This window comes from Hirsutella rhossiliensis (genome assembly GCF_020360975.1).
Source record: "Hirsutella rhossiliensis strain HR02 chromosome Unknown scaffold00010, whole genome shotgun sequence".
In the NCBI taxonomy this organism is placed as follows: Eukaryota; Fungi; Ascomycota; class Sordariomycetes; order Hypocreales; family Ophiocordycipitaceae; genus Hirsutella; species Hirsutella rhossiliensis.
Window position 1 is genome coordinate 2,886,964 of NW_025408676.1, and position 20,319 is coordinate 2,907,282.

Sequence of the window (20,319 nt, forward strand, 5' to 3'; positions counted from 1 at the left end):
CTTGTTAGGTCATTAGGGCTCAACCCACTCCCCAAAATTGTGACTTTCCGAGCCTCGCCAATTCTTTGCCAGCGCCGACAAACTATCTCGACCAACCCTCAGCGCCCAAACTCACCTCTTTTCGCCGGTCGCCGCTGCAGCAGACGCTTCCCCGTCGTTTCCCCCCGAACACTCACAACATGGCGCACCCTGGCTCCCAAATGTCAGTTCCCTCGCTGTCCTTGACTTTATATACCTCGCGCAGAAACGAGGGGGAACGTGGATCGAATGGCTCGCTCTGCGTGCGCAATGGCGAGAATTGCTGAGCTGACGAGCCTTGATTCCCTAATAGCTCCAAGCGGAGAAAGTTCGTCGCCGACGGCGTCTTCTACGCCGAGCTTAACGAGTTCTTCCAGCGCGAGCTCGCCGAGGAGGGCTACTCAGGCGTCGAGGTCCGCGTCACGCCTACTGTCACCGACATCATCATCCGCGCCACCCACACCCAGGAGGTTCTCGGAGAGCAGGGTCGCCGCATCCGCGAGCTCACCTCGCTCATCCAGAAGCGCTTCAAGTTCCCCGAGAACTCTGTCTCCCTCTATGCCGCAAAGGTCCAGAACCGCGGCCTCTCCGCTGTCGCCCAGTGCGAGTCCCTCCGCTACAAGCTCCTCAACGGTCTCGCCGTCCGCCGCGCCTGCTACGGTGTCCTCCGCTTCATCATGGAGAGCGGCGCCAAGGGCTGCGAGGTGGTCGTCTCGGGCAAGCTCCGCGCTGCTCGCGCCAAGAGCATGAAGTTCACCGACGGCTTCATGATCCACTCTGGCCAGCCCGCAATGGACTTCATCGACTCGGCCACCCGCCACGTCCTGCTCCGCCAGGGTGTCTTGGGCATCAAGGTCAAGATCATGCGCGGCTCCGATCCCGAGGGCAAGGCCGGTCCCCAGAAGTCTCTCCCCGACGCCGTCACCATCATCGAGCCCAAGGAGGAGCAGGCTGTCGTCCAGCCCGTCAGCCAGGACTACGGCGCTAAGGCCGCCCAGGCCCAAGCCAGCCAGGACGCACGAGTTGCCGAGGAGGAGGGTGGTGAGCCCGAGGCGGAGCCCGAGGCGCCACAATAAACCCGTCGCCTGATGGTTTGGTCAGGAGAGAGTCCCGGAATCGGTGATGGGTCAGGGGCAAGGCTTAGGGAATGGCGGTCTACTCAGGCGTCGATTGATGATATTTGTACCTGCTTCGGGGCATCGGACGGTTTCGTCTTGTTTGGTAATGGTAGGCCCCAACCATGAAAATGAAAAATGAGACCCCGTAGGTAAAGCCCATGATTGACATTTTCGGCTGACAGACAACGTCACCACCACGGTTCATACCCTCGCGTCCACGGGAACAAAGCGCACGTGTGATGTGGAAGTGGCGAGAACGGAAAGGCTACCATGTTCGCTGAATGTATTACATCAACTCTCTTGGGCGGGTGGCTCGGTACGCAAGCGTGATTGGACTTGCACGTCCGTCCCAACCCTTCCGTCCGCGTTATCCTGTCCCATCCCTCCTCTCCCAACTGTGTCCGTCCACTGCACGCCCGGCCCATCCTGCGAGCCGGCGCACGAAAGGACCTTGATGCAGCTGCTATGCCTCTCCTTCATGCGCCCAGATACTTCAGAACTCTTCTTGCCCGGGGAAAACAAACCCGCAGAAAAGAGATGAGATCGTGTAAATAAAACCAAGAAAAACGTAACAAAACGCCGAGGCCGCCTTTCCGTAGTATCCGTCCTTCTCCTATCCTTTTAGTACTCCTCGTAGCAAGACAAACATCGCGAGTCATCTGGCCGTCTCCATCCGTGCTTCGTCTCCGAGTCCCGAGCGCGGTTCGGCACTGCGGGGTCCCGAAGAGGCCAGCGTCATGCATGCGTAGCTCCATATGTCGGCCGGCCAATCTTTCATCACTTCAAATGGCATTCGAAAATGTACAGTTGGGGAGCTCTGCCCCAGGGATATGCGACAAACGGGGACGAGGTTCGGGTATATCCTCCACGGCACTTCGTCCTGGTGGGAATTAAGGCTCGGGTCTCGGTCTCTCCTACCTCTCGGCCGATTTCCTGTCTTCCAGCTCAATGTCGTTTTGGTGATGCTCCTTCTTGCCGTTGAGGCGACGGTTTGACCGTCTCGAGTCGTCCTCGCTGTCCTCTGCGAGATTCGTGAGGCTGAAGCCTGCAGCCTCTTCTTCGTCATAGGCTCGGATCAGTCCTTCTCTGTCACCGTGAAGGCTGCTGACGCTGTGTCGCCCGGGATCACCACTCCTGCGGGCTTGCATGCTGCGGCGAGTTTGCAGGCTCGAAACCATATCGGTGGGCGTGGTGTCGTGACCCCCTTGCCCTGCAATGAGCTTGTGTCCATTCGGGTCACCTCTGGAAAGATTGAGCAGGTAGACTCCGGCAAAGGTAACGAGGAAACCGCAAATCAACGACAACGTGTTGACGGGGTCAGTGGTGTTGAACCCGCTAAAGAGGATGAAGGAGGCGCAAAGCGTGGCTGTGGTAAACGTCACGTAGTACAGGGGGTTGACGCTAAAGGGGTCGCGAGAGTCAGCAGTCTGAGGAAGCGCGGGAGGAAGGGTTTGCATAGGCAATGGACGTGAACGTGCCACGGATGAGCTGAACTCACATGTTGGCCGGGAACGATGCTAGTGCCTTGTTGAAGTAGTTCATTTGCGTGAGAATGCAGACGGTGGTCAAGATGATGAAGACGTAGGTCGACGGGTGGGTGAACTGGTTGTTGCCGGCGAGGGTGAGCTTGAGCGCGATGCCGAAGGCCTTGACGGACATGACAGAGATGGAGCCGACTGTTGAGCAGATGGAGAGGTAGATGAGCGCGTTTTTCTTGCCGTAAGCGGGAGCAATCTTGTAAATCATGAAGACGGCAAAGGCGACAACGGCGATGGCGTAGAGCAAGAATCCTAGGAACGGAGGTCAGACAAAGGCACAGCTGCCACGGGGCGGCGAACCGGCTTGGTACCTGGCTGGATAGCATAGTGCAATATCTGGTCAGTGGTCTCGATATCCTCATCGGGAGGCGCATGGAGGACGATGACAACAGCGCCGATGAGGCAAATGGCGCTTCCCAGCTTGCCCAGCGTTCCCAGCTCTTCCTGGAGGAAATAGGAGCCGAGCACGGCGCCTATGAGGACGCTGAGGGCTCCGAGGGGAGTGACGAGGATGGCCGGTGCAAACGCGTAGGCGGCGAAGTTACATACTTCGCCGATGCCAACTAGGGAGAAACGTCAGTAAGGCCCGTCGCCGTATGGGAAATGTCGATGCTCACGTGTAGCGATTCCAGCCCACCACATGGGGTTCCTTAGATAGACAAAACCATCGCCTTCGAAACCGTGCCGTTGTTCGGCTTGTAACAAGCCCTGGTAATCGAGGTCAGACTTGAGCTGTGCGGTGTAGCGGCGTACTCAAAGACGGCAAGAGGAGTTGAGTAGAGGATGGTTGACGAACCTTTTTGGTGATGACGAAACTGGTGCCTGCAAGACGTCTGTTAGAAGCGGCCAAGGCCGAGAGAGGGGCGCGCAAAGAGAAGACATACCAATGGCTAGGGCCGATGACATGGCCAGCGCAAGGCCGACATATCTGATGCGCAACTTGTTAGCAAGCCGCCCTTTTCCATTCTTGTCGAATTGCATTGCTGGTGTGCATGAAGCGCAACGTACTTATCTTCGATCATGGTGGCTGTGGTCGCCGTCGCCGTCGTCGTCGTCGTGGAGGCAGCGAGCGCAAGGCGGCGACAACTCCGGGCAGCGCCACAGTCGACTTGAGCCTACGGAGCCTCGGGACAGAGTCAGGGGAGGCGAGCGCTGGGTTGGCAGGCAGAGAGGAGCGGGCGGGTGTCGGCGGGCGCGCGGCGACGGTTGAGGGTGAAGCGAACAGACAAAGCAGGCCCAAGACTAGCTTTTCCGGTTTGCGGGCGTAGAAGGCTTGTGACGGAATTGGAAACCAGGGTAGAGCGAGTGACGGGCGACTGCGAGGTGGGCGCGATGGCTGGGGAATGGCGTCTCGGTCGGAAGAAAGGCCTCTCCCCCAAGAGAAGGGACTCTGGGAGAATGCGAGCCGAGGGCAAAAGAGAGCGAGAGAGAGGTGCTCGCCAGGAAGACGGAGACGCAGCAGGACAAGAAGAGTCGGAAGCGGGCGAGCCGAGGGCGAGTGGTGGTGGTGGGTTGTTGTCGTTGCTGATACGAGGAGACGAGGATGAAAGGCTGCGTGACCAATGGGCAGGCAGGCACATGAATCCGAATCAAGCCATGTTGAAAGGCGAGGCAGGTACCTTACCTAAGGCGGGAGGTACTGCAGTGTACCTACAGCAGTAACATGCATACTACCTAGTCACCTAGCACCTTAGATACTCCGTATAGAGGTACAACCTAGGTAGTACTGTACGAGGTGGCTGCGGCAAGCTTTGGGCGCCTTGGCGCCACACCAAGGCTCAAGCACAGGGGGTGATACCTGTCGTGGCGGGGTCCATGCATGTTACCGCGGGCCCCATTTTTGCTGATAACGTCTGGCCTTTTGCAAGCAGCACGGCCTTATCTAAGCAATGGACTGTGGTGGGCACGCCGAGACGGGAGCATGCGAGCAGCTGCCATACCTCAAGGTCAAGGATTCCTTCCGTACGGTACTCTTCAGATCAACAGATCCACAAGGCACATACAGCAGCCTGCACTGCACAGGCACGGCGGTGATAATCCGTGACGAGGCGGAATAGTTATAGAGGAACGGTAATTACGTTCCAGTCCGGAGGTACAAAGAGGTACAAAGAGCAAAGAGAGGTAACTCACCTCCCTGCTTGCAGCAGACAGACAAAAGAGAGTGACGAGTACGGCCAGCCATGGCTCAAACAAGCTCGATGCAAAACGCCTTGCCAAACCACACGCCCCTTCGGCACCTGGCCTCTCCTACGGGGTTCGGAGGAGTGGGCGAGCCCGATGCGAGTGTGGCTAAACCCAGGGCACTCCTGTAAGGTACCGCAGCCGTCAGTGGTGTCAGAAAGAGCACTAAAGAAAAGGGCCACAGAAGAGGCGCATGCACCAGCCAAGGGGCTGAGCCTAGAAACGCAAAAATCAACCACTTTTTGGCATGCAACAACCTTGCAGCTCTCCGTAGAATTCCACCACGCCTCATGGACTCACTTCGAGGGCCCACCATTCGTCTCGTCCCACGGGAGGGGACACCGAGGCTGGATGGACCATGTCCGGTACTTTGGACGTGCCGCGATCTAGGGCAGGCCCGGTGCATTGGAAGGCGTAGGGGAGTCCGTGCGCTGCAGCAGAAAACAAGTGATACCTACCTAGGTACCCAGGTACCTATCTGTACCCAGTATCTCAAATGCCATATTTGGGATATAGCCGAGGTACCTTGCCTATACGCAAGGAGCCGTGCGTGGTGCCTGCCTTCTTTGCCAGAGGCGTCGTTTGCCAAACAAAGCATGCCGAGCCTGGCCAGGTACCGAGCACTCGTCTGTCCCAGCAGAGGCACATGCGTCATGCACCTTGTTGTTTCTCGGTCCGCTTGCAGAGTTTTCCTGTTTACGGAGCAAAGATTTGAGCGCCATTCTTTACGAGTCGGGGCTCGTGACTTGTACTCCGTACAGTACAGTACATCCATCCATCTGCCCCGTACCTGGTGCATCCGGCTGAATCGCTACCAGGGATTCAAACCCCAAATTTTACCACGTGGCACGAGCTCAAAAGGACAGACAACCCAAGCCTCTTCCGTCTCACCGCACTCGTCGCCTCATCACGTCATCATTTCCCAACACCGCGCGAGCCCATCGTCACATCCACCTCACCACCAATGCAAGAGTCAACTGTGTCTTTCTTTATTCGCTTCAACAACCGACAACATCCTCCGGCTCTCGGGTCATGTCAAGTTCCATCCCAGACTGTTCAAAACCGCGACATCACCCTTCGTTTCCATCCGTCATGGACAAAACATAGGCGTTACGATGCTGCGCACTTCGAGCTTCGTCCGTCCGGTCAAAGCTGGGCCAAGGATCCGTCCAATGCCGCCTTGTTTCCAAGCACAGGCAGCTCCGGACCGGCATCGCAAGATTCCCCCTTTCCTGACTCCCCTGCGCCAGTGTTCCTGCCTCCATCCATCCACAGCCACTTGCACCCGTCCATCCTGGGTTCAGAGTTCGTAGCCGTCGGGGAGCGCTCGAGTCCGTGACATGTCGGGTATAAAGCGTAAAGATCAAGTATTAAACGACAAAACATTGGCGTCGCCCTCCACCATCCCGAGATGGCAGACTATCATACGCAGACGTCGGCCTGGGTCCTCGTCCGCGTGCTTACTCGTACATGTTAGTTAACAACGAGGCGCACCTACCTGCCACGCCTGCTTTTCTCTGCCAGGAAAAGGACCCGGCCGAAATTGGTGCTGGTAACGCGCGTCTGTTAGGTGCGCAAACGATGTGACCAGGCGCGAACCAAGTCCACACTCTCGTCAAAGCAAATGGGGGAAAGGGCATAAGGGATCCAGGCGGGCAAGGGCCACGGCGGCTGGGTTAGCGACAGCGGGCATGCTTCAGGATCGACGACGCTTGACGTCTGCCTCAGTTAGCCGGGTCCGAGACTGTTTCCGAGGTTTCTTCTCTTACCATTCCCGTCATCCCCATCAGGTTCTCCAGGAAATGATCTTTTCGTCAGGTTTGGCTGTACGTCGGTAGCGCCACCAACGGAACTGTCTTGCAGGCCAATCGCGACCGCTTCGCCAGTGCTGGGGTCGACGGGACCTTCGTCGCGGCCGGCGTCGTTCTCATCTTGGTAGTCGTCGTTATGGGCATAGCCATCATCCAAGAAAGCCGCATCCCCGTAGGCTTCGGTGTTGTCGTGGCTGCTATGGGCCGTAGCATCATCACCGGTGCTCTCATAGCTATCAAGCTGTTCTTCGTGGCCGTCATGGGCGCCTGTGGCTTCCAGGGTATTGCCATGGGTTGGGGGCTGGAACAGGTGAATGACTTCTGCAAGACCCTTGTCTCCCGTTGCGCTTTCAACCAGGAACTCGTAGCGCTTCATCGTGTTGGGGCGTGTAAACAAGTACGTGTACAGGATACGGGAATCATCAAAGTCCTTATTCTTCACAAGGATATCAAGTATTTCCGAAACCTGGCGCAAGTTGATTTCAGAGAGTGTATCACTTGGGGACGACTGGGCCAGAGTTAGCGGCGCCTTGGGGAACGCGAGGAGAGTGTCATGCCTCGGAAAACTCAAGTCCGAGCTTATCGACTTGGAGGACGAGGTCGTCGTGTGGGCCAATTTCATCGGCTAATTCCTCCCGCAGCCCGTCGAGGACGACCTTCATGTTTTCGTCAAGGATAGAGATATCGGAGAAGAACCCATCTGAAGAGAAAGAGAACATGGGGAACTCCTCTCCTCTGTACTGCACTATGATGGCAGGAAAGGGTTCTGGCTGAGCCGGCTCCTGCGCAGCCACTTGATCCTCGGGCTGCGCGGCTTCGTCCTCCGCATCAAAGCTTTCTTGGGCGGCTTTGGGATCTTGCTCGCCAATGTTGTCGGCGTAGACGTCAGCAGCTACAGCATCTGTGCCGCCTTGGGCTGTGCCCTCTTCGGTGCCGAAGCCAACGCTTTCTTCATCATCTTCCCAGTCAATCTCGTAGTGTTTAGCCGGGGCTTCGGTGGCGGCACTCTTCGGGACCTCGGGCATCGGATCTTCAGAGTCCTGAACGTTTTCCGGGGACGCGGCCGAGGGCGGCTGATTCACGCCACCAGCGGGTACATCAAAGGCAAAGCCGTCATCCTCATAATCGATCTCATGGATAGAGCCACGTGCTTGGTCGGCGCCAGTAGTGGTAAGAACCTGCTCTGCCGCGTTCTCACCCTCGAGGGCAAAGTCATCGAAATTTCCGTCGTCTTGTCCCTGTTCTCCAGCTGCACCAATTTCTTGCTGGCCCGATTCGCTGATGGTAGCCCCAGGCAACGGCGCGGCACCTTGCGACATCTTGGCCGATTCGGACGCGTCTGGTACAGCAGGAGTTGCCTCGGTGACGAATTCTTCCGCATCCAGTGTTTGCGTGGCGGTTGTGTTCGTGGTGTGTTCTGGGCAAGGCTCCATCACAAACGCATCGTCACTGTCGTAGTCGATCAGGTCCTCGTCGTTGTCGACGTTGATATTGGTGTGCGTTTCAAGTTTCAGGGCCGCATCGTTTACTGTGATATCAAAATCCGCCATGATATCAGAGTGCCCGCACAAGGAGGCGGGAGTCCAGCAGGCCGCGGCTTGGATGGTGCACTCCGTGTTGAAGTAAGAAGCAGCCAGTGGCGGCCGGTGGAATGCCGGAAGAGGGAATCTTGGGGTTGACGCTGGAAGAGAGGTGCGAAGGATTTGGTGTTTGTTGGAAACACGCCCAACCCTGACAGCTGTTCCGGCGCGTGCACGCCGATGGTGACGTGTTTTGGCGTTATGCCTCCTGTGGCGAGCGATGCAGCGACAGATTTGGACGGAGAACGGGGGAGAACATTGGGTTCGATGCGAGATAGACGAGTCGGGAGACCTTTCGAGGCTCAGTACAGCGGCTGGAGGTGCTGACGGAGATGGAGGAGTTGGGTTGGGGAAGGGAGGTAGGGAGGTTGAAAGAGACGAAGCTGGGAGACGGCGAAAAGAGCTCGAAAGGAAGCCGGCGCTTGCGCTTGTCAAACGTCACTGCCAGTGCCTGAGGTACCTGTCGGGTACCGGACTTGTGCAATGGCGGCGTACCTTCCTACCTACCTACCTACCTACCTAAGCTACACAAGCAGGTACCTAGGTACCTCAGTGCCCCATGCTGGTCCCGTCCCGCCTGCTGACTGATCAAGGAAAGAAGCGCTTTGGCTGGGACGGACGTGGCGTCAATTGGCGCATCGTCGAAAGCTCGAATTGAACATCTGTCACCGATCCCGAGAATAGCGGATTGCCCATTCCACACACTGCCAAAATGGTGCGCAAATCCCCATGCTCGGTCTGGAGTAGGGATAAACTAACACGGCTCGCAGGTTGTTCTTGCGGCTTCCATCTGCACCCGCGGGGGCAAGGCTGTCCTCTCCAGGCAGTTCCGAGAGATGCCACGATCGCGGATAGAGGCTCTCCTCGCGTCCTTTCCCAAACTGGCCGACAGTGGCACCCAGCACACGACCGTCGAGCAAGACAATGTCCGATTCGTCTACCAGCCGCTTGACGAGCTCTACATGGTCCTCATCACCAACCGCCAGTCCAACATTCTCCAGGACATCGACTCGCTCCACCTGTTCGCCCAAGTCGTCACCAGCGCATGCAAGACCCTCGACGAACGCGAGATTCTCAAGAATGCATACGAGCTTCTCAGCGCCTTTGACGAGTTGGTGACGCTGGGCTACCGCGAGAACCTTACCATGAGCCAGATCAAGGCATTCCTCGACATGGAGAGTCACGAGGAGCGTATTCAAGAAATCATTGCCAGGGTATGCATGGCACCCTTCCTGCGCCAGGCTTTGGAGGCAGGCACTTACTTGCGCCACAGAACAAAGAGCTCGAGGCCACGGAAGAGCGGAAGCGGAAAGCAAAGCAACTCGAAATGCAGCGAAAGGAGTCGGCCCGTAGCGGTCGCGGAGCTCTCTCGAGGACGCCCGTCTACCCTTCATATCAGCCTCCCTCGCGGCCAAGTGCATCCGATGGTTACGACACGTATGAGGCTGAAAAGAACAAGACCTACAACAAGTAAGCGTTGTCGCCCGCACCACCTGTGGACAGCTTCTAACGTGACTGTCAAGACCGTCGGCACCTAAAGGCAAAGGCATGCAGCTGGGCAAGAAATCCAAGACGACAGACATGTTTGAGAGAGTTCGCGGCGACATGGGTGGCGAGGTTGACAGCGCCCCCCTGGTGGCTCCCTCGCCGGCGGCGGCCGAACCTGCCGAACACCGTATTTCGTCGACGCTTGACCGCGATGCTATTCATGTCATCGTATCCGAAGCCATCAGCGCCAAGCTCACTCGAGAAGGCGCCGTCAACTCGCTGGCCATCAGCGGAGATCTCACACTTCGCGTCTCCGACCCCAGTCTAACCAAGATCAAGCTGGCCCTCCAGGCTGTGCCTTCGCATGGCGCCCAGTTCCGCACACACCCCAACGTGGATCGCAGCCTGTTCAACACCTCCAAGATGATCCAAATGAGCAACGCGGCTCGTGGCTTTCCTGTCAACAATTCCGTGGGCGTTTTACGGTGGAGGGCTTCGCCCAAGGTTGATGACATGAGCGCGTGCCCGATAGCCTTCACTGTGTGGATCAACAAGGAGTCGGCCAAGTACAACGTTACGGTCGAGTACGAGCTGACTGGCGGGGATGCGTTGAAGGACGTCAGCGTTGTCATGCCCTATGCCGGCAGCGAGCCCGTTGTGTCCAGCTTCGACGCCGCGTACGAGGTGTCTGGCGATGTGATGGAGTGGAACATTGGATCCGTCGACACCGAGAACCCCAGTGGCTCCTTCGAGTTTGAGGCGGAGAGTGCCGACGAGAACGACTTCTTCCCTATGACGGTGCGGTTTGGCAAGACGACGCCCTTCATAGACGTCGATGTAAGCCAGCCCGCCTCGTCCCGCGCATGCTGCACACCGTGTTGTTGCGCTGCTAACCATTTTTCCAGGTGACGGCGGTGTCTCTGCTGGAGGAGAATGAGGAGGTTACATTCTCCAAGGAGATCAAGTGCCATGCGGACAGCTTCGTCATTGAGTGAGCAAAGGCGGATTTCAGGGGGTGAGACGTGGAGAAGGCCCATGTTGGCAACGTAGAGAGTGCAGAACAGGCGAGTGCAGTAGCGATGCGGTATATTAGGGTCGGTTCGGGCAATCTGTCTAGAGACAGGTTGTATTTCACGCACTTGTGTTATCCTCGAGTGACGGGCAGATTAAGCCGTTTGAAGCAAGTTCGTCGTGTTGCCAGTGAGGTTTTGCACAGTACGAAGCCGGGCGCGCAGCGCACAGTACGACTACATTTCAAAGCACCACTTTTCGTTCACCTTCCACCAAACAAGCTTAACATCGACGAACAGCGACACAGGCCAGGGGCCATGATTTGAGCGCCAGCCCGCGCTCAACAGGCGCAGCCATGGACCAGGCGAAGCAGCTCTCACTTTTCAGCGACAACGAATTCGAGTCCAGAGCCCCTCATGGCTTCCCAGTGGGCTGTCCCACGCTCGACGTGGCCACGACCTGGGACAGCGGCAGCAAGAACCTCTTCATCTATAGGCCCCCTGGCCAGGTCGTGTCCAAGATCCATCAAATTTCTGCTCCCGGGGAGGCAGCCCCAGAGGCTGTCGCGGTGACCTGGAAACCTGACGGTTCGTTGGGCCACAGAGGCCGATGCACGGGCTGTGGTTGCTGATATGACGGTTGCGTCCAGGGCAGTTCCTGGCTGTGGGCTGGAGCGATGGCGTCGTACGGCTCATGGGACTGGAGAACAACAAGGCTGCTCACCATATCCCGGTCTGTGAGAAGTCGGAGACGAGCATCACACACATTGGCTGGGCCAGCAGCACAATCTCAAACAAGACACCCAAGTCAACCTCTGGCCGACTCGCAGACAGCATACCCGAGGACTGGGCTCACCAAGGAGACCAGCTCCCCGCCAACCTTCCCCTACAGCTCAAATTTCTGGAGGTCGACACTGCGCTGCCCAAGATCAGCCCCTTGCCCGCCAGCAGCGCGGGCGCAGAGTAAGCCACTCCACGCAGGTAGGGGAAAAAATACGCTGACCGCGGGCCTGGGGGCCCAGCGAGGATGCCACCGTCTTCACTTTGCGGACCGGCATCGAGTTCCTGTTTCAGCCGCCAAAGCCAGATGAATACGACAAGGTCAACGTCATGGTTGTTGGCACCAGCGACGGCAAGCTGCAGCTAAGCATACACGACTCCTTCATCATCGGGGCATTTCAGTGCCCGGCGGTGAGCCCTTCAACGACTTGCCAGATGATCCGCCATGCGTCCCACCCAAACGTGTCGACACACGCGCTGGTGCTGGCGGACAAGGCCACCGAGCCCGAAGAGCTTCACCTTCTCCCTATGGACCTGCCGTTCATCTCATCCTCGCCAATCAACCTGTCTCTGCTGGCGTCCAAGTTGACCACGCTACAGAAGCTCTTGCGTTATCTCAAGCAGACGCAGCTGCACATGCTGGTCGAGTGGAAGAACGCCAGAGAACTGCCGAGTCGCTTCCTGCGAAGCGTCGAGGGCGACCTCGAGGAGATGCAGAGCGGGCCGCGCGGCATCGTTCCGGCATTATACCACACGGTCGTGACGGGCCATGCCTACGGCCCTGTCCGCGAATGGCTTGTCGACAGCCTTGCAGAACGGGTCAGTTGCGGCCTGGCTGCTGCTCTGCCGCTACCGGCACGTCGGGCTGACATGCTGGCCCACTAGGGACATAAGCGCTGGGACAAGGCCGTCGTGTCGGGCCTCGAGAACATACGCAGCCTCGTCCACGAAAACTTCCTCCCGGCGCTCGAGCGTTGCGCCATCATCCTCGGCCGGCTGCGCGGCCTGGCTCAATTCCACGACGATCGCGACGACATTGGCTTCTCCGTCATGCAGATCGGCAGAGTCCTGGACATCATCGGCTGCCTGACCCTCGTCGGCCACAGGATCCTCACCCAGGTCATGGAGGAGCTCGACCACTTTTCCGCGTTTTCCGTCTGGCTCCGCTTCCAGATTGATCGCCTGGCCACGAGCGCCGGCGAGGAGCTCGGCGAGAAGGAGGCGACCATGGACAACTCCAAGGTGCTCACGTATATTGAAAAGTACCTCACCGGTAGCCCGCTCGGCGTGTTCTTCGACGACATCTCGCGCGAGAACTGCTCCGCCGACTGGGACCACTGCGAGGATGGGCCGAGCCTGCTGCAGATGCTGGACCGGCAGCTCCAGCGACGCGAGGAGGGTCAGCTCAGCATGAAGGCCCTACCGCAAGTCGACTTTCTCGTCAATTACATGACGAGCTGGTGCAGCCGCATCTTCAGGGGCATTGCCGAGTCCAAGAAAAGGAGTGTCAGGTTCGGCAAGTCCGTGCGGCTGTCGATCGGACGCCCAATCAGCAACATGGACGTCAAGGTCTGCGAAGCCGAAAAGGTATGTCTTTGGCTCTGCGGCGGCACAGCAAGCGCGTAGTCTGATCTTTGGGGCCACAGGGCGGCATTATATACACAGCGCTCGCCAGCAAGGGCGACGACGCCAAAGGTAAGGTCCCTGTCCTGGCCGTGCTTTGTCTGGCATGCGGGAAATTTAACACATGCGGGCAAAGTACACATTCTTCGCGCCAGAATCGACATTGTTAATGGCATTAGTGCCAACCAGCCTGCTACGAGATGTTGCGTCGACCTCGGTGACCGCCAACTCGTCGACTTTAAATTTCTCAACGACAAGAACCTCGTCGTCCTCTGCAACCAGCCAGGTAGCCTTCCTCCCTCCCTCTCGCCTTCTTGGCTTGCGTCTTCCATCTTCATCATCATCCATAGCTTCCATAGCTGCCTTAAGACACGGCTAACCCTTGTCCCAGATCACGTACCGGTTGTCATCTCAATCCCGGTTCAGTCGAATGACCTTCTCTACGCTCCCCTCAGTGTAGACAGACCAGACGACATTGGCAGCGTTTCGACGCATGGCTTCGCCAAGTATCGTCTTCCCGTGCAGCAGACGGCACGACCAGTGAGGATGGAGGTGCATGACAGGAGCGATGTGCGGGGGGAAATCCCAGAAAGAATCTGCCTTCTCGGCAGCAACCGCACAACATGGCAGACATTCTCCATGCCGCATCATAACCACTAATCGTCACTCACCGTCCAGCGAGTAGATACAGTCCATAGATGTATGCTTGGCCCGGACCATCAAGGCCCCTCTAATTTTGGATTTGTACCAGTCAACTTGTCACGTCGACAGAGTTGACAGAGACGGCAATGCATCCACCGGTATTGCACTTCGCCCATGTCCCTCACTTCCTCGGCTTGGTAATGTCAAAGAATTCTGTTAGCCCCTCCACGACGGCCTCGACATTCATGTTAACCAAGGGCATCCGGTCGTACGAGTCGTCCTTCATGATGGCCACGAGGGCTAGATATCGGTCGACTTCGCGCAGCATGATGGGCTTGTTGCTGTCGTGCAACACGAGGCAGCTCTCAGCGGTTGAGCAGCCAATCTGGTCCTCGAGCTTCGCGTTCCAAGGCTCGGCCTCGAGCTTCTTGCGGCACTTGTCGCTGCGCTGCCAGGTGCCGTAGACCTCGGTGATGTCAATGATGACGTCAATGTAGTCGCTGCAAATCTCGTAGCTCGCCATGTCGGCGGTGGCACTGTCCGTTGCAATGTAAATCTTGGACAGCACATCGAATAGATAGGCCTTTTCGAAGCGGCAGGTGCGACACAGGTTGGTGAGCATGGACTCGAGGGTGCCGAGGCGGGGGATGAGTTTCTGGATGACGCGGCTAAAGGCCTCGAAGATGGAGTGGTTGTAGATGGATGTGAGGTGAAAGGTGACGGGGGCATTCTCGAAGCCGTTGTCGGAGAGCTCGTCCTGGATGCGAATGGTGATGTCGCGCTGAATGTCGAGCTTGTAGTCGTCCGAGAGGCCGTCGACCTTGTGGATGAAGACTTCGATGTTGATGTTGGGGTAGTGGCCCTGCAGGGCCAAAATGGTCGAGTTGAGGCGAGCGACGGCTTCGAGATAGTCGTCCTGGGCGTCGATGACCCAGATGAGGGCGCCTATCTCGCCGAAGATGGCGTCCATGTCAAAGTTTGGGTTTTCGAATACGTCTATTTGGCCGGGGAAGTCCCATACTTGGAAGTCCATGAAAGACCTAGAGGGACATCAGTGAGATGCTCAGGCCGGCGACGCGAGAGCTTTGGCCGGGGGAACCGACGCCATGGAGTCCTTTTGTATCCGCGCCGTGGACTCGAGAAAGAGGGTCTCATTCGGGGGAAGTTTGTGGAAGACGACGCTTGAGATGGACGATTTGCCGCTTCTGTGGATGCCGGGGGAGGTCAGCCCGGCTCTAGAATCGAGCTTGCGTGGAGAACGCACCGTCTCTGGCCCATGAGAAGCAGGCGCGGCTTTCCCTTGGCCGGCTGGGAAACCGCCGCGTCGGCGGGCTTGGGCGCATCCTTTGCGGGCGGTCGGGCGCCGGTCTGCTCATGAATGCGACGAAGATTTAGCGCTGCCGGACTGACGATGCCAGGGTGAGAGTGGGAGCCGAAGTTGGTATCGTTGCTCAGCGATGCAAGCAACCTGCCGCGACGATGAGGGTTGAGCGACATGACGGGGAGATGAAAAGAGCAGGTGGATGGGTATGTGGATGGGGTGTATATGAGCGGGAGAGCAAGAGGGACGGGTCCAGACAAGACGGTAGGTCCTTGTATGGCAGAATGCAGAGTGAGGACGATGCTGAGGGCGCGGCTGCCCGGCCACTTGGAGTGTATGATGCTTTACAGCTCTATTTGCCCAACTTGGGTCCAGCTTGGTTCGTCTCTCGACTTCTCGATGCCGCCTATTTCGTGTGCTTTTGCGTCCTGAACCCTCCTCCCACCTACACGACCTACACGGACGCTTGAGGTGTGCCGTGCCTGTGCCCGCGTGTATGTGTGTGCATGTGTGTGTATATGTGTGTGTGGGTGTATGCGTGACTGTGTATACATATGTATGTGTGTATGTGTATGTGTATAGCCATCTCTCACACGCACATGCGCGCGCGCACATACACACACCTGGGGAGAGGCAGAGGAAAAGAGAAAAGGTCCGCCACCATCTCACAAAAAAGCAGGTGGCGGGCTCCAGGGGCGTGTTGGCCTTTGTCTTTTTCTCTCTCCCCACGCTGTGCAGCTCATGGCCCGAGCATCCCACAGTCGAGTGGCAAAGGAAGGGAGGCCGTGGCCTGGCCGGCACCAGAGTATGCTGTGTGACGCAGACAGCGCATGGCACAGTATCTTTCCTCGACGGGCTCGGATTACACATGTTGGCACAGAGGGGACCGAATTGATGCCCGCCGCTGGGCTGTCGTACAACAGCAAATGTCCAACTGGCAGCTCACTCGAGCTGTTGGTTTGCGGAAGGGCGACAAGGCAGAGATGGAGGCACGTGGCCAACATGGGAAAGGGAAAGGATGCCAGTCATACGAGCTGATGCTCTCTCACTCACCTCCATCCTTGCTGGCCACAGGTGCCGTTACTGAAGCTCCCTCGTTAGACGAGACGAGAGGACCAACACTCGGCTCGAATTGTTATCTTTTGGAGGGGCTTCACGGGAGGCTTTCTGCCTTTCTCCTCTGTAGTTTTAAAATGACCAAATATAACAAGAGAGCGAAAGACAGAGAGGACAAGGGCCCGAGCTCGTCCTGGGACTCGATGGCTGAAGTGCAAGGTCCCTTTTGCGGCCGAGACGCGATGGATTGATTGCCGAGTCGGTCCAGGAGAGCGAGGAGAACAAAGCGGTGAGGAGGTTGGATGCTGGGGGGGCGGCCCGGAGACGACGGGTTGCGGCAGCCGAGATTCCTTTTCGGCGTCTAGAAGGCGGAGGAGAGACGTTGCGGTGCTGCTTTTTGGCTGAAGCGAAGGGATGACGATGCTGGATGCCAGGGCACGGTCTGGCCAGGCCCACTGTTTCTGTGCTCCGCGCCCTGCTGATTGGGCTGGGCTGTCAACTGACAGGACAAGCGTACGGAGATCAGGGCCTGACGACGTCACATGACAAGACCGTCTCAGGCTGTGCACTGGCACTGTATGCGAGGCCAGGCATTCTTCACCCACTTTGTGCAAGTCTCGGCGCATGCACGACGGATGTAAGCGATGATAATGCGTCGACTATTGCAAGCAGTGGTCAAATCTATGCAAGAGTACGGATAGAAGGGGAGAGTCAATTGACGATACAGGTCGACACGGAAACAGGTTCAAGCACCATCTGAACGACCGTGAACATTGCCTGGCGCGCACAGTGCAAGGTACGTTGCACACGGTACGCACGACATATCCCACGTGACTCACCACGTGCTGATCCCAGGCCTTGCGTATCTCCACTCTAGTTTCCTTTTGTTCCCAAACCAAAAGCTCAACCCCGTCAACCCGTCCGGAACCGAGTCACACAACCGCAACCCGGTGCCCGACGCCTCCCTTTCGCCATTGGAGGAGCGGCAAGGCGGGTGGCTGCAATTACCCCGTGCGCCGCCTGCAGCACCGAAAACTTTCGGCTCCACGGGGCCATCCCTGTTCACGGATTACAGATTATTCCCCGCCTCCTGGCCCGAAGCAGGTCGTGGCCATTTCGCCCGTGTGCCTAGAGGCCTAGAGGAGAGGAAGCCTCTGTTGCTGGATGGCCCTCTTTGATGGGAACTGTTGCTCACTCTCGCCTAGTCCTTGATCGAGTGCTGCAGAAGGGAGGAAAATATCACGGCTCCAACCACGTGATGTCCGAATCACCACCGGCAGTCCTGAAAGAAGGATCCCTCATGCCCGCCTGCCTGGGGGGCAGCGACTCTCGCCGAACCCAGGCGGGGGGGACTCGGAATGCCGGCTTCAATATCATGTCGCAGCCGACACGGGCAACGACTGCGACGCTGCCACTCCGTGAACACTGTGCAATGCATACCTCACCTGTGGACGCATGCACGTGCCTTGTCTGCAAGAGCGGCACCATCCTAGCTCGGTTACATGCACTTTCACCCGTACGCGCAGCGTGTTTCTGCCGATGAATCAACAGGGGTCTGGTCAAGCTGGAGGAGAGTCCTTGTCCTCTGGCCGGGAGCCCATGCATCCCGACAAACGGCCTCCGCATGTCCAGTCATGTAAGTCAACGTACGAAGTGCATACATACGCAGTGCTCTGTGCGGAAGGCCTGGAGGGCATCTCCTCGACAAGAGCAAGCTATGGGCAAATAAAATGCCATCAGGTACGGGGTGGCGCTGGGTCAGAGAGAACCAGAAAGCGCCACGCCGCCCACAGGCAGACTGCTGGCCATGCCACAACATCGGATTTTACATTTCGTACCGCAGTCCGCCGTCAAGGTTGTACTTGCGTCACAACCGGCGGAGAGAGGCCCAGGACCGCCGAGGGTGCTTCCGAGACTCGGCTCGAAATTTCCTATCCGCCGAACCGGCACTTCTTTCTCCCAGGTCACCTCTTCATGCGCGACACAAAAGCATTGACAACCGTGACTTTTGGCCGGCTCCTAGTCAACAAGTCTGGCGACGATCCAGGAAATGTTTCACCCTCACGTCTGCGGCAAACACGCGGTCACCCACAGCTCTTGTCCCGATACTCTGGCGATTCATTCCCAAGCTCTCCTAGCTGCACTATCGAGCGCCATCCAAGACGCCGATAGGTGTGAACGGAGTACTCTGGTGTCTCATCCCTCGAAATAATGAAAGTCAAGATACAGACTGCAGCAGCCACAGCGAGGAGCGATCCGATCCCCATTGGCCATAGTACGAGCCGAGGCACAGATAGACTGTCAAGCCACCCGTTGCCGATGCCTGCGACTGCCACCTCGGGTTTACATCTTGTCGAGACGCCAAGTCGGCTTCCCCAGGAATGGCTCCCCCTGCCGAATCCGCTGCCAGAGTGCCGGCGTTTCTGCTGAGCCCTAAGTCCCAGGACGCCGGGATGGGTGAGCGCCATAATACAACATGATGGACGAGGTTCTTCGGGGCCGCATAACGCTTTTCCTGCGCCCCGGCCATCTCACTGCCTGGCCAGAATCGGCAATTGCAATTTGGGCATGTCTGGCCGCGACACACACACTTGGGCGCTCGACGACTCGGTGCTGTCACCTGCCTACCATGAACACGCTTCTTTTGCGCCTTGGTACGGAGTGCTGTGCATATAACAGCTCCCCACCCGCCTGCATACCTACCTAGCCTACTTTGCCTCACCCCCTCCATCGTCGCAGACATCAACTCTTGTCTCGACTCCCCGTCCAGACGACGCGATGGGCGTCTTCTCCCATTCACCGCGCCTGATGGCCAGGCGGCGGCCGAGGCCGGACCCCGCGCCCGAGACAATGCACTGCGGGAGCGCGCCCACCACCCCGCAACAGCCGTTGCACCGCCAGTTTGTAAGTCGCCGTGTCCGCCGCCCACAGGACCCAGCTGATGGAAGAAATGCGCCAGCACCTCTTTTCCCTGCTTCCCCCGGAACTGCGCCTCAGAATATGGAATCTCAACCTCCCGTCTTGTCGCCTTGTTCCTCTGCACTGCGACACCGCCTCCCCGTCATTGTATGAAAACTCGGCGCCTTCTTCGCATTGCGCCACGGGCTGCACTTCCAACGCCCCGGTCCCTGTCAATCTTCACGTCTGCGCCGAGTCGCGCGCCGAGGCCTTTAAGAGCTACAGCCGCGCCTTCGGCTTTGCGCGCGGGCCCGGCCACGTCATCTTCAACCCGGACAGCGACATCCTTTTGTTCGGCCCGCGCAAGGGCTACATGGCTGCCGGTTCGCAATTCCATACTTGCATGTCCATGTGCGATCAGGCAGAGCTCGCGCGTGTGCGCCGGGTTGCTATTAGCGATGGCATCTTCTGGATCGACGGCACCTACAGGTCAATGACGGCCGCGAGCCCGACCGTCGAGGTCATCAAGCAGCTTGCGGCGCGGATGCACTCTCTGGAGCGCATCATCTTTGTCCCTCGAGAGGAGGACGAGACCGGCGACTTGGCCGTGGCCATGGAGCGCATGGCTCGTCAGATTCAGATGGCCCTAGCCACCGTCTGCCAACAGGTCCCTCTCTGGAGGCCGCCCCCATGGGACATCGTCTCGACGAGCTCGCTGTCGACAATGGGCGATTGAATTGCCGTCGGCGCATCGTTATCATGCCAAGCAGCATCATGTCGTCGGCAACGGCGGCAGAACATGATTTCCGGGCATGGCGAGTCGTCATCAGACCTGCGATCCGGCATGGACTGGCTACGACGAGGACACTCTGCTGACCCGCCGCGTCGGGTTCTCTGCCTTGCATCGCCCTGCGCTCAAGGCAGCCCCCGTCTCCCCTGCGCTTCCTAGGTCGCTCTGACGACAGCGAAGCCGCAAAAGCCCGAGGGTCGAGGCGCTCCCATTGAGGAGAAAGGGGGGGGGGGGATCGGGGTGGGTCTGGACACCGGACTCCCCCAGGATTGTCAGGGCAAGGGAAACCCCAGTGTATTCCTACCTTTGGGGAGTCGACAATCGAGGCTGGCAGCCAGGCACACCTTGTCAGAGGTGGTACCGCACGGGCAAACGGGAGCACGACACGCCATCTTTTTTCTCCTTCGTTGTTAATGAACTGAATGATGGAAGAGGGGGGGGCCAAGTACGTCAACTGCGTTTGCT

The 20,319-nt window shown here is 58.1% G+C and overlaps 7 protein-coding genes across 7 annotated transcripts; 4 read left to right on the forward strand and 3 right to left on the reverse strand.

Annotated features, from left to right (window-relative positions):
- Positions 1 to 179: 179 nt before the first annotated feature.
- Positions 180 to 1,094, forward strand: HRG_08731 (KH domain-containing protein; the record flags this gene model as incomplete). The annotated part of the gene is made up of 2 exons (XM_044867202.1): positions 180 to 202; positions 332 to 1,094. 2 exons carry the CDS (start codon positions 180 to 182, stop codon positions 1,092 to 1,094), a joined length of 786 nt encoding a protein of 261 aa, XP_044718089.1.
- A 956-nt stretch (positions 1,095 to 2,050) lies between these two features.
- Positions 2,051 to 3,696, reverse strand: HRG_08732 (magnesium transporter NIPA domain-containing protein; the record flags this gene model as incomplete). Its single annotated transcript, XM_044867203.1, has 7 exons — positions 2,051 to 2,537; positions 2,635 to 2,926; positions 2,986 to 3,237; positions 3,292 to 3,382; positions 3,471 to 3,496; positions 3,559 to 3,602; positions 3,683 to 3,696. The coding sequence occupies 7 exons, from the start codon at positions 3,694 to 3,696 to the stop codon at positions 2,051 to 2,053; spliced, it is 1,206 nt and encodes a 401-aa protein (XP_044718090.1).
- A 2,855-nt stretch (positions 3,697 to 6,551) lies between these two features.
- Positions 6,552 to 8,216, reverse strand: HRG_08733 (conserved glutamic acid-rich protein; the record flags this gene model as incomplete). Its single annotated transcript, XM_044867204.1, has 3 exons — positions 6,552 to 6,574; positions 6,625 to 7,174; positions 7,224 to 8,216. The coding sequence occupies 3 exons, from the start codon at positions 8,214 to 8,216 to the stop codon at positions 6,552 to 6,554; spliced, it is 1,566 nt and encodes a 521-aa protein (XP_044718091.1).
- A 742-nt stretch (positions 8,217 to 8,958) lies between these two features.
- On the forward strand, positions 8,959 to 10,729 carry HRG_08734 (clathrin adaptor complex small chain domain-containing protein; the record flags this gene model as incomplete). The annotated part of the gene is made up of 7 exons (XM_044867205.1): positions 8,959 to 8,961; positions 9,017 to 9,460; positions 9,520 to 9,716; positions 9,770 to 9,921; positions 9,973 to 10,178; positions 10,239 to 10,571; positions 10,640 to 10,729. The coding sequence occupies 7 exons, from the start codon at positions 8,959 to 8,961 to the stop codon at positions 10,727 to 10,729; spliced, it is 1,425 nt and encodes a 474-aa protein (XP_044718092.1).
- A 371-nt stretch (positions 10,730 to 11,100) lies between these two features.
- On the forward strand, positions 11,101 to 13,807 carry HRG_08735 (anaphase-promoting complex, cyclosome, subunit 4 domain-containing protein; the record flags this gene model as incomplete). The annotated part of the gene is made up of 7 exons (XM_044867206.1): positions 11,101 to 11,332; positions 11,395 to 11,707; positions 11,767 to 12,343; positions 12,410 to 13,111; positions 13,171 to 13,219; positions 13,284 to 13,433; positions 13,539 to 13,807. 7 exons carry the CDS (start codon positions 11,101 to 11,103, stop codon positions 13,805 to 13,807), a joined length of 2,292 nt encoding a protein of 763 aa, XP_044718093.1.
- Positions 13,808 to 13,970: 163 nt separating this feature from the next.
- Positions 13,971 to 15,286, reverse strand: HRG_08736 (gtr1/RagA G protein; the record flags this gene model as incomplete). Its single annotated transcript, XM_044867207.1, has 3 exons — positions 13,971 to 14,829; positions 14,893 to 14,994; positions 15,054 to 15,286. The coding sequence occupies 3 exons, from the start codon at positions 15,284 to 15,286 to the stop codon at positions 13,971 to 13,973; spliced, it is 1,194 nt and encodes a 397-aa protein (XP_044718094.1).
- A 3,658-nt stretch (positions 15,287 to 18,944) lies between these two features.
- HRG_08737 (uncharacterized protein) lies at positions 18,945 to 19,800 on the forward strand (the record flags this gene model as incomplete). The annotated part of the gene is made up of 2 exons (XM_044867208.1): positions 18,945 to 19,070; positions 19,126 to 19,800. 2 exons carry the CDS (start codon positions 18,945 to 18,947, stop codon positions 19,798 to 19,800), a joined length of 801 nt encoding a protein of 266 aa, XP_044718095.1.
- Positions 19,801 to 20,319: the final 519 nt, after the last annotated feature.